Source organism: Thamnophis elegans, chromosome 13 (assembly GCF_009769535.1).
Source record: "Thamnophis elegans isolate rThaEle1 chromosome 13, rThaEle1.pri, whole genome shotgun sequence".
NCBI lineage: Eukaryota > Metazoa > Chordata > Lepidosauria > Squamata > Colubridae > Thamnophis > Thamnophis elegans.
Window position 1 is genome coordinate 20,128,124 of NC_045553.1, and position 13,034 is coordinate 20,141,157.

The 13,034-nt window shown below is 53.1% G+C and overlaps 1 protein-coding gene across 1 annotated transcript; it reads right to left on the reverse strand.

The window, feature by feature from the left end:
- Positions 1 to 2,568: 2,568 nt before the first annotated feature.
- On the reverse strand, positions 2,569 to 12,497 carry DKK4 (dickkopf WNT signaling pathway inhibitor 4). Its single transcript, XM_032229453.1, has 5 exons — positions 10,605 to 12,497; positions 6,221 to 6,374; positions 3,988 to 4,294; positions 3,838 to 3,901; positions 2,569 to 3,479 (listed from the first exon to the last, which is right to left on the reverse strand). Exons 1-5 carry the CDS (start codon positions 10,713 to 10,715, stop codon positions 3,192 to 3,194), a joined length of 924 nt encoding a protein of 307 aa, XP_032085344.1. The 5' UTR covers positions 10,716 to 12,497; the 3' UTR covers positions 2,569 to 3,191.
- Positions 12,498 to 13,034: the final 537 nt, after the last annotated feature.

The following is a 13,034-nucleotide window of genomic DNA, read 5'->3' on the forward strand; positions in this document are numbered from 1 at the left end:
CATTTAAGTTATGAATCTTCTAATTTCCTGAAATAATTAGTAGCCAGTAAGGACGTAAAACCCTGTGGTGAGAGTTTGAGCTTGGCTGCTTCCTTAAAAGCTCTCCTCATATCAGGGAGTTGGGGGCGATTCAAGAAAGGGATTCCGGTTCCAACCCTTCCCTTCACCAAGGAGAGCAAGTGGGTCGAGACGTTGCAACCCCTTTTTGGTTTTATTTTAAGCAGGTATTTCTTGTGCTTATTCCTGTGTTCCAATTGCAGAAGATCAAAAATGATTTAAGCCAAGGAATAATCATTTAAAAACCCCCACGGATTTAATGTGTTTGCTTTCTCCTCTCAAAAGAGCGGTTGTTTCAAGAAAATAGTGCTTTCAACATTTTGCAGAAGACTTTGCTAGAAAGCATCAGAAACCTTATCAGAGCTTCCAGGTTTCCACTTCAGTTGAAAGGTACCAGGCCAGTTGCATGCAGGGTCTCCGAGTCAAGCATTCTCGCCTCAGACATGTGCGCTTCCTGATGCTCTGAGGCGACAAGAGAATGCTGAGCTCAGGAGATCTTTGAAGTTCCATTTGGGAAGCGTCTGGACCCAAGCGAAAGGTCTCACGTTACGCATGGCCGCTGCAACATTCAGCCGTAGAACTGAATCAGGTGAGGGGCTTAGTCCAGTCAAGTTGTGCGGGAACAGGTGGCAGTTCAAAGAACTGAGAAGCAGATTCTCTTAGAAGCCCATGTGTTAAAAATGCTCCAGTGCTATTTTGGAGGTTTGTTTAGGCACATGCAGCAGATATTTCAACTGGACTATTTCACCAGTACCCCAGCATTCACTGTTCTGCTTTCTGAGTGCCTACAGACTGCAGTGTTCAGTACCCCTCTGTGTCAGCAGCAGAACACAGCCCCTCCCCTTCATTCCCATTTCTGCCTTAGCAGCTAGGGAGTCTCAGGAATCTGTCCCCAAAAGAAGTAGGCATCTGGAAGCTTTCAGATTCGTGTTAATGTCAGGGTTCCAAATAGCATCCAAAATTGAATCAGAGTCCGAGGCAAAGCATTCCTCAAAGTTCCAATTCATTAAGAGAGTCGCATTGGCACCTCTGGGGAAACCCGAATCTGAAAGCTTCCTGGTTTTCTCCACCCAGTTGAAAGTTCAAGATCCTGCCCCCACACCCACAAGTCCATCACATGGTCCAATCTCCTACTGCCACGAAGACAGATACCTCCCACCCAGTTCCATCCAGGTGTAGAGACAAAGGATGACCTTGGCTTTCTAAGAAGAACGTTGTTATGGTTACATATTACCCAACTCCGTATAATCCCACCTCCCATTTTCCCACCATAGAAAGCAGACAGTAGAAAGTGTGGCAGGCCTGAAGTCCAAAAGAAAAGATGGCTTGCAGACATGACAGTAGGCTGGGGACCCATGGATGAAGTTGAAGGCCTCCTTCCTTGATAAAGAGAAGGATTTAGGGAATGGCTCTCCTGCCAGTCCTGATACTGGGAAAGGGCTTTGCTGGTGCCCAAGCGATCCATCTTCCCTGTGCATTATGGGGAGGGGGGGTGTAAGAGCTCTTGCTGCTCCTCCCTCACTCCTCCTGGGGGAAGAAGAGGGGGAGAATATCCTTGGCTATTTCCCCATGGGCTACGCATTCCAGCACCCAATCTGTAGTGGGCAAGTACATTCTTTGACATGTCATAAACTGAATCACATGGTTGCTAAGCAAATCCATTCTTCCAAATGGCACTTTTTTTGGCAAAAAGGTCATAAATCATGGTCTTGTGACCGTAGGATATGGCAACCCACCCCAATTGTGAGCCAGTCGCCAAGCGCCCAAAAGGCAGCCAGTTGACCGAGGAGGGCAGCAGTCGTAACATTAAGGGTGGGTTGCAGGCAACTCTTGAGAAATGCGTCATAACTTTCACTGGACGTAAGTCAAGGATCGCTTGTAAGAACATTGGCTGTTCACTGTTGCTGTGAACCAAAGTAGGTGGCATTTGAGGGGTTGCATTTCCAGGAAAAAGTCAGATCCCAGATCCCTTCAGAAACCCTGGCATTTATGGGGGCTGGTTCAGATGTTTAAAAAGAATAATTATCCTTTCAGAAAAACAGTCATGGCAGAGGGGGGAGGGAAGAGGGGGGATGGAGGGGGACGAAGCTCCCATCTCACACCCAGGCCCAGCTGGAGGGGGGAGGGGTGGCCCTCAGCTGGGGCAATGGACAGCAGAGAGTAACCATCTCAGCAAATCCTCTCCCTGCAGGGAGCTCACACCAGCCTCGTTCCCTGCAGCTCTCAAGTTACTGAGTGGGAGGAGGGGCTTTGTCCATTGCATTAGGCCAGATCCCAGCCTGTCTAGAACAGGGCCGTGCAAGCAGCCGGCGAGCGTTCACGCACAACTCCATTTGTGTAAGTGGCAGGCACTCACGCCAAGTGACGCTCCCATTGTGTGAGTGGTGCATCTGCCGCTTATGCCAATGGAGCTTCATGCACAGGCACAAGTACCCACCGCTTGCACAAACGCCACTCACATGGAACCATTTCCCCTTCCTTCCCCCCCCCCCCCCGCCCAGTCTGCAAAGCTGGAAAGGTTGGGGGCCGCTGCATCAGGCACGAGGGTTAAAAGAACCAGGGAAGGACTTCTGTTTATGTCTGAACCCAAAAGAGAAGTGGGGAGAGAGAATGTTGATCAGATCTTGGCTGCTTATCAGCAAGTCTGGCATAAAGGGGGCATTCCGAAGGAACTGGGGCTCTCTTTCCGTTGCCTTTTGTCCGTTCGTAGCATGGCAGGGTGCAAAAGTCAAATGTTGACTAGCTTCCTTCCTCCAGCCCCCACCCCATCACAACCCTACCAAAATCAATGCATTCCCCCCCCACACCAGCTGCTGATACTCAAAAGGGGGGAAAGGAAAGCAGGAGGAATCTGTTGATGGCTTTACTTAGAGTGCCTCGAACACAGGTAATCAGGATGCCTCACCCCAGGTATAAGACAAGACAAGAGCAGAAATGGAGGCAGCAAAGTCCATGCTGGTTAATTTCCTGCCGGCTGAAGTACGGGGGTAACACAGGGACAAGTAAAGTCCTAAGGGGCGCAATGTCCGTGAAGGCGGGTGTGCAACCAGTCAGCCCACGTGGGGTCTGATCCCTGCGCTTTGCTTTGCTTCAGGCTTCCTCTGCTTCTGCCCTCTTTCAGGCTCACGGCCTCCTCAGTTGCTGCGGCAGACCCTCAGGCGAGCTCTCTGTGGGGCGCCCCAGATGGGCCGCTGACAAACCAGGCCGGGTGCGCAACCGCAACGCTGGAAGATTTCGGGGCTCGGCATCCCGCCATCCTTCTGCCCTCGCCCAGAACACACGGCGCCTTCGGGGAGAACAGGTTTGCAGATCTTGGCCCAGAAGTGGCGGGCGCAGCAGTGCCCTTGGCTGCAGTCGGAGGTCCGGAGGCAGCGCTCCCCCATGCCAGCTGTGAGAAGAGGCAAAGAGGGCTCAGGGGTCTCCTAGAAGCAAACCCTGGAGCCTGCATTGCTGGGTGACAATTAAGTTGAACTATGCTGGCTGGGGAATTCTGGAAGTTGAAGTCCACCAGTCTTAACGTTGCCATGTTTGAAGACCTCTGGTCTGCCAGATCTGGATTACCAACCTCCAGGCATTCCCAGTTGGCAGGATGGTTTTCTGCCCCATGGCAGCCACCTGGTCAAGTTGCCTGCCGCTCTGCCCACCTGTCATGTGACCCTGCCCAGCATCCTAGCATGCACAACCTGGGCTCCTCCTGGCCCCCACCAGCCTTCAACAGAGCACGATCCATGGTGTGTTTTTAAGGAACGAAGGTTTGGCTGTGCCTCTGTGTCTCTGGACCCCAGAGTGGGCAGTGGCCCTGCTGTTGCCTCCACAAGACAAGACCCCCCCCCCACTCTTGCATCTGCAAGCAAAAGGGATTCACCTCTGTCACATTTCAGATTTAATGCAATGGGGCCACCTCTTCCCCACTGCCAAATGATTAATCACCCCTCCCCCAACTGGGCTTTCCGGTAACAAGATGGTTTTAGGTTGAAAAAGTCCAAACTTCCCTCCATAAATGATCGATCTTTAAAGACTCTCCTAATTCTCCTGGATCCTCTCTCCCTCACATGCTTGCAAGAGACCCTCCTGCTCCCTCTCTTACCTGGACTACGTGGCTTCGGCCGAGGTCCCTCCTTCCGGACATGGCTGGCTTGAGCTGGACGTGGCCAGCGTTCCTTGGCACTCAAGTCAGCATGTCTGCCGTCTCTCTGCTCCTCAGCCAAGGGCATCCTTTCCACCTGGGCACACACTTCTGGCATCAGAAAGAGGAGTCTCGGGTTAAAAGGGTCCAGTTGGGCACCAAACACAGGAGAGGCTTCCTTTGCCCCCCCTGCCCCCTCATGGCATCCCTCCCAGCCTGTTTGGCAAGAGGTTCAGAGTACATGAGTTGATAGGGGCTCAGTCCTTTTGGCATTCCAAAAATGGTTAGAAAAATCCCCTCTGCCTGTCCTCTTTCCCCTTGCACAAGATAATTTTCTTTCAACCCGTCACACCCAAGTCCAGCTGGTCAACAGGCGGGCAGGATCAAGGCCTGCCGTTTATTCCTGATGGCTCAGTCCGGCCATAGGCTGGTGATCCCTAGGTGGGTTGGAATCACAGGAAGCCCCTCCACCAGGGATAAAATCCAGCAGGTTCTGACAGATTCTGGAGAACCACTAGCGGAAATTTTGAGTAGTTTGAAGAACCGGCAAATACCACCTCTGGCTGGCCCCGCCCCCATCTATCTTCTGCCTCCCACGTCCCAGCTGATCGGGAGGAAATGGGGATTTTGCAGTATCCTTCCCCTGTCACCAAGCCACGCCCACCAGACCTCACCACGCCCACCAAGCCACGCCCATAGAATTGGTAGTAAAACAATTTGAATTTCACCACTGCCCTCCACCCATAAGGTGGATCACAGGGGACCCTCTGCGACAGTGACGTGCGGTGAGAGTTACCGTTGATGAGGCAAGAGTGCAGCAGCGGTGAGAAGCAACATCCGTTGCTGTGTCCGACAGGCATCTCACATTTATGGCGGACATAAACGTGAGACACCTGTCAGACACAGCGGCGGGGGTGTTGCTTCTCGACGCTGCCGCGCTCTGCCACCTCGGGCCCCCCGCCTCCTCCATCCCCGCTGACATTCCAAAAGGACATTCCAAAAGTATGCCGCCGAGGAGCAGCAGAGCCAGGCTCATTGCCACTCAGGTGGCCCCCACTGCCAGCAGCTTGGGTGTCCTGGCTCTGTCCAAGCTGCTTGCCGTCGTGCTCCACCGCCTTGCCCCCCCCCCGCCTCCTCCGACGAACAATCCTGCTGCCCCGGCCTGCAGCCAGCCCAGCACTGAGCGGGGAGGAGGAGGAGAAGAGCGGTGAGTCCTTGTGCCGGCTGGCCGGCCAGGCGGGGAGCAGGTCGGGTGGGGAGTGGGTGGGCTGGCTGGCTGGGGAGGGGGGATCATGGGATCAGGCGGCCCCCTCCCCAGCCAGCCAGCTCACCCACCTCGCCCCACCTGCTCCCCGCCTGGCCGGCTGGCTGGCACAAGCATTCACTGCTCTCCTCCTCCTCTTCCTCCTCCTCTCCCCCCCCCGGCTCGGTGCTGGGCTGGCTGCAGGCCGGGGCAAGCCGCCCAGTAGAAAATGCCGGGCAGAGAAGAAATTACTGCTGAGGAAATGGCAGCTGGCGGCCCAGAGTAACCTCTCCAGATTCAGAATCACTCTCGATTGCGCAGTCGCTCAAGTGCAAGACATGATTCGCTGCTCCCAGATCCGGAGGCGGGAGAATCAGTGCCTCCTTTGCATATGAATTTTTTTGCTTTTTAACTCTTTCTTAGCTTTTAAAAGGCGAAAAATTTCTTATGCAAAGGAGGCCCCGAGTTCTCTGGCCTCCTCCTATAGTTAACACTGAGAGCAGAAACCAAGTCACTGTGACTTGAAATCTGGTAGCAACTATCCTGGCTTTAATTATTTTTTAAAAATTCTTTAAAATTCTTTCCTTTCCCTCAGGAGACTGGTGAGGCTCCACCTCCCCTGCCTCTAGTGACTGCACGTCGCTGCTCTGCGAGAGATCAGACTTTGCCCAGATAGGGAGCAAGTGGATACTGCCCGCCCGCTCCCCACCGTCTCAGCCCCCCATCTCAGTCTAGTCTCCCCCCTCTAAGCCTGGGGGAAGGCTCCTGGAGGGGCTGTGGGGGCTAGGACTTACCATTGATACAGATGGTCCCCGGGCAACACATCCCATTTCCCTGGCACCTCCTCCGTAAACCCTGGCAGGGAGCACAGAACGGCAGCTGCTCCTCTTGGGGCTTGTAACAATATTTCCCCACCCGGCAATCTTTGTCTGTCGAGCATTGGGTGCCCTAGAGAAAGGAGGGAGGGAGGAGTGTTAGAAGACCCCTGGGATGGGGAGAAAGAGAGAGAGAATCAGCAAGAAGCAAGATTTATTTATTTATTTTATTTTATTTTAATAGCATTTATAGGCCGCCCTTTTCCCTGAGGGGACTCAGGGCGGCTTACAATAACAAGGAAGGGGAGTGAAGACAAAACATAAAAAGAAATGTGCAATAACTGAAAAATACTAAAAACACAACATTCTCTCAGCATTCGGGAGGGGCGGAAGAGTTTATCCCCAGGCCTGACTGGCTAGCCAGATCTTGAGGGCTGTACGGAAGGCCTGGACTGTGGTCAGGGTACGAATCTCCACGGGGAGATTGTTCCATAGCGTCGGAGCAGCAACTGAGAAGGCTCTCCTCCGGGTAGTCGCCAGTCGGCACTGACTGGCGGATGGAATACGGAGGAGGCCCGCTCTATGCGATCTGATGGGACGCAGGGAGGTTATTGGCAGAAGGCGGTCTCTCAAATAGTCAGATCCACTACCATGGAGCGCTTTATGGGTGGTAAGTAAGACCTTGAATTGCACCCGGAGACCCACAGGCAGCCAGCGCAGCTCGCGGAGGATAGGTGTTATGTGGGCGAACCGAGGTGCGCCCACAATCACTCGCGCGGCCGCGTTCTGTACTAGCTGAAGTCTCCGGGTGCTCTTCAAGGGCAGCCCCATGTAGAGCACGTTGCAGTATTCCAGCTTAGAGATCACAAGGGCTCGAGTGACTGTCGTGAGAGCCTCCCGATTCAGGTAGGGCCGCAACTGGCGCACCAGGCGAACCTGGGCAAATGCCCCCCTGGTCACAGCCGATAGATGGTGATCAAAACTCAGCTGTGGATCCAGGAGGACTCCCAAGTTGCGGACCCTATCTGAGGGGTATAAATTTTGTCCCCCCAGCCTGATTGATGGTACGGTGGTCAAATTATTGGGAGGAAAACACAACAGCCACTCGGTCTTGTCTGGGTTGAGCACCAGTTTGTTTGCTCTCATCCAGTCTTTAACAGCTTCCAGACCCTGTTCCATCACGTCCACCGCTTCATTGAGTTGGCACGGGGCGGACAGATACAGTTGAGTATCGTCCGCATATTGGTGATACTTTATCCCGTGCCTCCGAATGATCTCGCCCAGCGGTTTCATGTATATGTTAAATAGGAGGGGGGACAAGACCGACCCCTGTGGCACCCCACATGTTAGGGGCCTCGGGGACGATCTCTGCCCACCCACCAACACCGACTGCGACCTGTCCGAGAGGTAGGAGGAGAACCACTGCAAAACAGTGCCGCCCACTCCCACCTCCCGCAGTCGTCGCAGAAGGATACCATGGTCGATGGTATCGAAAGCCGCTGAGAGGTCAAGGAGAACCAGGATGGACGCAAAGCCTCCATCCCTAGCTCTCCAGAGATCATCGGTCAATGCGACCAAAGCAGTTTCTGTGCTGTAACCTGGTCGGAAGCCGGACTGGAAGGGGTCAAGATAGTTTGCTTCCTCCAAGGTACGCTGAAGCTGGAGGGCCACCACTTTCTCAACAACCTTCCCCACATAGGGAAGGTTGGAGACTGGACGGTAGTTATTAAGAATAGCTGGATCCAGAGACGGTTTCTTCAGAAGGGGTCTCACCACCGCTGCCTTAAGCTCGGTGGGAAAATGCCCCTCCCGAAGAGATGCCACAGCAACCGCTTGGATCCAGCCTCGTGTCACCTCACTGCTGTTGGCAACCAGCCAGGAGGGACACGGGTCCAGTACACAAGTGGAGGTACTCACAGCTCGCATAGCCTTGTCCACATCCCCAGAGGCAACTTCCTGAAACTCAACCCAGAGATGGTTTGCCAAGTCTTTCCCCTGTGTCTCAGCTGGCTCTGCAAGAGTGGAGTCCAGGTCCGCTCGAAACCGGGCAACTTTGTCCGCCAAGAACTGAACATACTCCTCAGCCTTACCCTGTAAGGGGTCCCCCGTCTCCCTCCTATTTAGGAGGGAGCGGGTTATCCTAAACAGGGCGGCTGGGCGGGACTCGGCGGACGCTACCAAGGAGGCAATGTATGTTCTTTTTGCCGATCTTAGAGCGCGAGTATACTCCTTGGTGCATGCTGTTACAAGTGCCCGGTTCAATTCGGACCTGTCTAATCTCCACAGGTGCTCTAGGCGTCTCCTCCGGCGCTTTATCTCCCGGAGCTCCTCGGTGAACCAAGGAGGCCTCCGGGGGCCGCTGACCCGGAGGGGCCGTAGTGGCGCAATCCGGTTTAGAGACCCCGAAGCTGCCGAGTGCCAGGCAGCGACAAGGGTCTCAACCGAACTGTGGGCGAGAGTATCTGGAATAACCCCAAGCTCCGTCTGGAACCTAATGGGGTCCATCAGTCGCTTGGGGCGGAACCACCTGGTCGGTTCCTCCTCCCTACGGTGGGGGTTTGGCCTCCGGAAGTCTAGCCTCAGTAGGCAGTGGTCTGACCATGACAGGGGTATGATCTCATTACCCCTCAGACCAAGATCGTAACTCCACTGCTCCGAGAGGAATACGAGGTCGAGCGTGTGACCCGCTGAGTGGGTTGGGCCTCGAATTACCTGAGTCAAGCCCATGGCTGTCATGGAAGCCATGAACTCCTGCGCTCCGTCAGAGCGTTCACCGAGCGAAGGCAAGTTGAAATCCCCCAGAACTATAAGTCTAGGGAACTCAGCTGCCAGCTCGGCTACTGACTCGAGGAGCGAGGGGAGGGCTGCTGCAACGCAGTTGGGAGGCAGGTACGTAAGCAGCAGACCCACTTGACCCTTGAGGTCCAGCTTCACCAGCAGGGACTCACACCCGACAAGCTCCGGAGCAGGGATCCTACGAGGTACTAAAGACTCCCGGACTACAATAGCCACACCGCCACCCCTTCCCTGGGCTCTCGGCTGGTGTAGCACCTGAAATCCGGCTGGGCACATCTCTACGAGGGGGACTCCTCCCTCCGTGCCCAGCCATGTTTCAGTAATACATGCCAGGTCTGCGCCCTCATCAGTTATCAAGTCCCGGATGAGGGGGGCCTTATGAACCACAGACCTGGCATTTAGCGACAGCAGCCTGAGACCAGGGTCCTGATCACTCGCGCCATCTGACCTTGGAGTGGGACTCCTAGGGCCGGAAGGAGGGATCTCTGTAATATAGCGAACCCTCCTTCCCCAATGATGGCCTGCCCTAAAGTCCCCGCCGTATCTGCCTCTCCCTGTTATGACCGCAATGCTCCGACCCTCACCCGTGGATATAGCCCCCCCAACCACCCCAATGGCCCCCATATAACCCGCCAGGTCCTCCGAATCATTCATACTCAAACTCTCACACAAGCAGTCCTCACTAATAGAATAGAATTAAAACACAAATACAGCTAAATAAAGATAAAAGTGAGATCATTCATACAACCAGACAATCCCATGCACTCAACATACCAGTTAAAATTAGAAAATGATAGGGTTGCGCAGGTTCAAGATAGTATTAAGTTCGTAATAGTCCAACGTAATAGATTGAGAGGGGCAACGTCTCAGTCCAAGAGCTTGCCAGGAATGGAGGGAGTGGGGGGCTGATCTAAATTGGGGTACAAGGTACAGACCAGGGAGTCCAAGCTGGAAGCTATCCAAAGGGGGTTCATTAGAGGAAATGACGGTGCTCTGGGATCCTTCCCTAAGTCATGGCTGACCCTTTCTGCCTGGGGAGGGGGGCTCTTTATCCTAGTAAGAATCCTCTGCAGAGGCCTGGAGCAGGAAGGACTAGGGGGGCAGCCTCTTAAATCCCCTCCTTTTTTTAAAGTTAAAAGATGTGGTCCAGGTTAGCTCAAACAGGCATGCCCCCCCCCATGTTTTCATCCCCCCCCAATAGGAGTACTTAAGTAGGAGGGAGGGAAGTCTGCCACATTCAGCAATGTATCCTAAAACAGGAGAGTGGTTGATCCCCAGGCTAAACTCCTCCTCAGTCCCAGTGTTTGCTTTTAGCTACTGGAGAACAGTTGGATGGTTCCCTGAGCAGACCCCCCTCCCCCAACAGAAAGTGGGGGGGAATGAAGGGAGCTGAAGGGAGATTCCCCAGGGCCAATTCACACCCATATCCAAGGTGTCCCATGCATTTCAGACTCCCGAGTGAGGCCCTCCATGGTAGCAGAATCTATCCAAAAATCAGACTTTTGCTCAGCGCAGCCTCCTCTCCTCTGAAGCCTCCTTCGCAACCGGCTCCCACAAAACCTCTCACCTTCCTGGAGCCGGACACTTCAGCCGAGCCCCTGATGGTATTGAAGTCGAGAACCAGAGCAGTCAAAGGGGAGCAGAGGCAGGTGAGCCCCAGAAGGAAGGTGGCCTCCATCTTCTGCCCTGCAGGACTTTGGTAGTCTCTGGAGCTCCTTGGAAGCTTTGAAGTTCCCAGGGTTAAAACATCACTCGGGGGTCCCTTTCCTGAAGCAGCTGGGCCAGGTTGCTGTGGGAAGGATGCTCTGCCTCTGAGAGACGAAGGAGTTAACCTCCCTCTAGGGCCTTTCCACCACCTTATTTATAGGGACCTGCTTCCCTTTTCCTTCCTCTCTGGACCCCCCAGTCTCCCAAAATCCCTTTGATCGCTACTTCAAAACAAAGCATTCAAAGGGATCTGGAGGGAAGCAGGCCAGCAGAGGCCAGCCCCTCCTCCTCCTCCTCCTCCTCTCCCCAACCATCCCTAATTACAGCATATCAAAGTCAGTTCAAAGAGCCAGAGAGAGCAGCGGATGTAGGTATCAAAGGCACCTGTTGGTAATCACCTGTATTTCCTGGTCTTTGTAATCCCTTGCAAAAGTGGTTTTGTTCCCAGATCTCCTTTCACAGCTGACGGATGATTCACTTGGCCACACTGGGGTGGGAAGGAAGAGGAGGCCGGGCGACACGGAGCAGCGTTTTCAGCTTTCGGCAGCTGCCCAGGGACACCTGCTGCAGCCACCCGGGCCCTCCTTTGAAGGAAGCGCCCCTTCCCCTGGCCACTAATGCGCCTATTGTTTTCCAGAATTAAGGCGACGCTTCCTGGGTCTTTCGGGGCTTAATACCAGGCAAATCGTAGGTGACATGGGAAAGACTTGATATCACAAACTGAAACGAAACCGTTTGACCTGTCAAACGGTCAACTGTCTCTGGCTCTAAGCTCAGCCAGACTGGGCCACAAGTGGCCACCCGCTGCTCCCTCAACGTTCAAAGTAAGTCCGTGGGGAAGAACCCACCGTTCCCTTCCTCTCCCACCCTACCCCACTCTGAACAGTCAGATCTCCGTTCAGCCGAGGGGAGCCCTTCTAGAAATTCATTTCCTTGGTGGGGAGGGTCTGCAGATCAAATGTTGTCATCCTTGTTTGGTTGATGCTTTGCCCCCTTGGCCTCGGTGTCACTTCAGGCCCCCGAAACGAACCCCCTGTGTATTAACCCTGTGACTAAATCTACATCACCGCTTTCCAAGTCCTAAAATCCCTCTGGGGGCTTAGCTAAGTTCACATCCTGCTGATTCAAAGATACCAGACATTCTGACTTCCTTCTCAAAAGTTCGGGACATGTGCCTGCATCCCAAACTGTTTATAGCCTGCGGTGCCTTGGGGAAGGAGGGAGGATTAGTGGCCAATTGGACATTAGCAATGACTTTGGGGGGGGGGGGCTCTTCCAAGGCCTCTCAGAGTAATATTTATCTCCCCCACTTAATGTTTCCACTCACCCCTGTCCACTTGGTTACTCTATCACAGCCTCAAAATTAAAGAATTAATTCCTAAAATAACTAATTTTCTAAAAATTGTTCACTGAATTATTTTTTAAAAATGAGGGGGAAAGAATGACCAAGTAAATGATCATATTCAAATTTCCTATTCTTCCAACTGATGTATGATATTTATGCATTTAATTTTGGGGGTATGTGTTTATTTTGACATTTTCCTGTTAAAAGCAATCTTCTAAATACTTATATTTGTTGGTTATTATCTATAAAAACTGTTCCTGACATGGGTCCAGGCCACTGGAGGAAGTGTCTCAGCCCAGTGGGATTAGCCTGTGGGACTTGTTCTGGCAGAAGGGACCTGCTGCTGACCCCCTCGACGGAGGAAATCCATGAGAAGGGCCTTCTCTGCCGCAGCCCCTGCCCGCCCCAGGTGAGACTCACCCGCAACTCCTGGCTCTGTCGATTGGCCCGGGGCCCGGATGAGGGAGGGTCGTTTTGGGGTCGGTTAGTAGATTAGGAGATCCTACCTGAGGGGCACACAACGGGGGTTTGTAGTATCAACATGGACTTTGTATTTGCTAACATAGTGATTTTGTACTTTGATTTGATTAATGTTTCTCTTTTTAAATTATGATGTTTGATTGTTTGATTGATAACTTCTAAGAGTCCTAAACTTCAAAATAAAAACTTCTTTGTTTCCCAGGCCAAGGGAGGGTGGGATGTCTGGAATTCTGGTAAGAAGAAGCCTTTGAGCGCTAATTCTTATCTGGCAAACCCCAAACCACCTTCCAGGACTTCTTTTCTTCATTCATGTTTTAAATGTAGCGCTCCTGCTTTGGTCAGATCTCATTTAAAGGGACATGTGTGTTGTCACATGTAATATGTTTTAACTCATCAGCTCTGCCATCTTCGCCACACTTGCTGGCATCCTGCCATAAACGGGGGGGGGGGAATTTGGGGACGTTG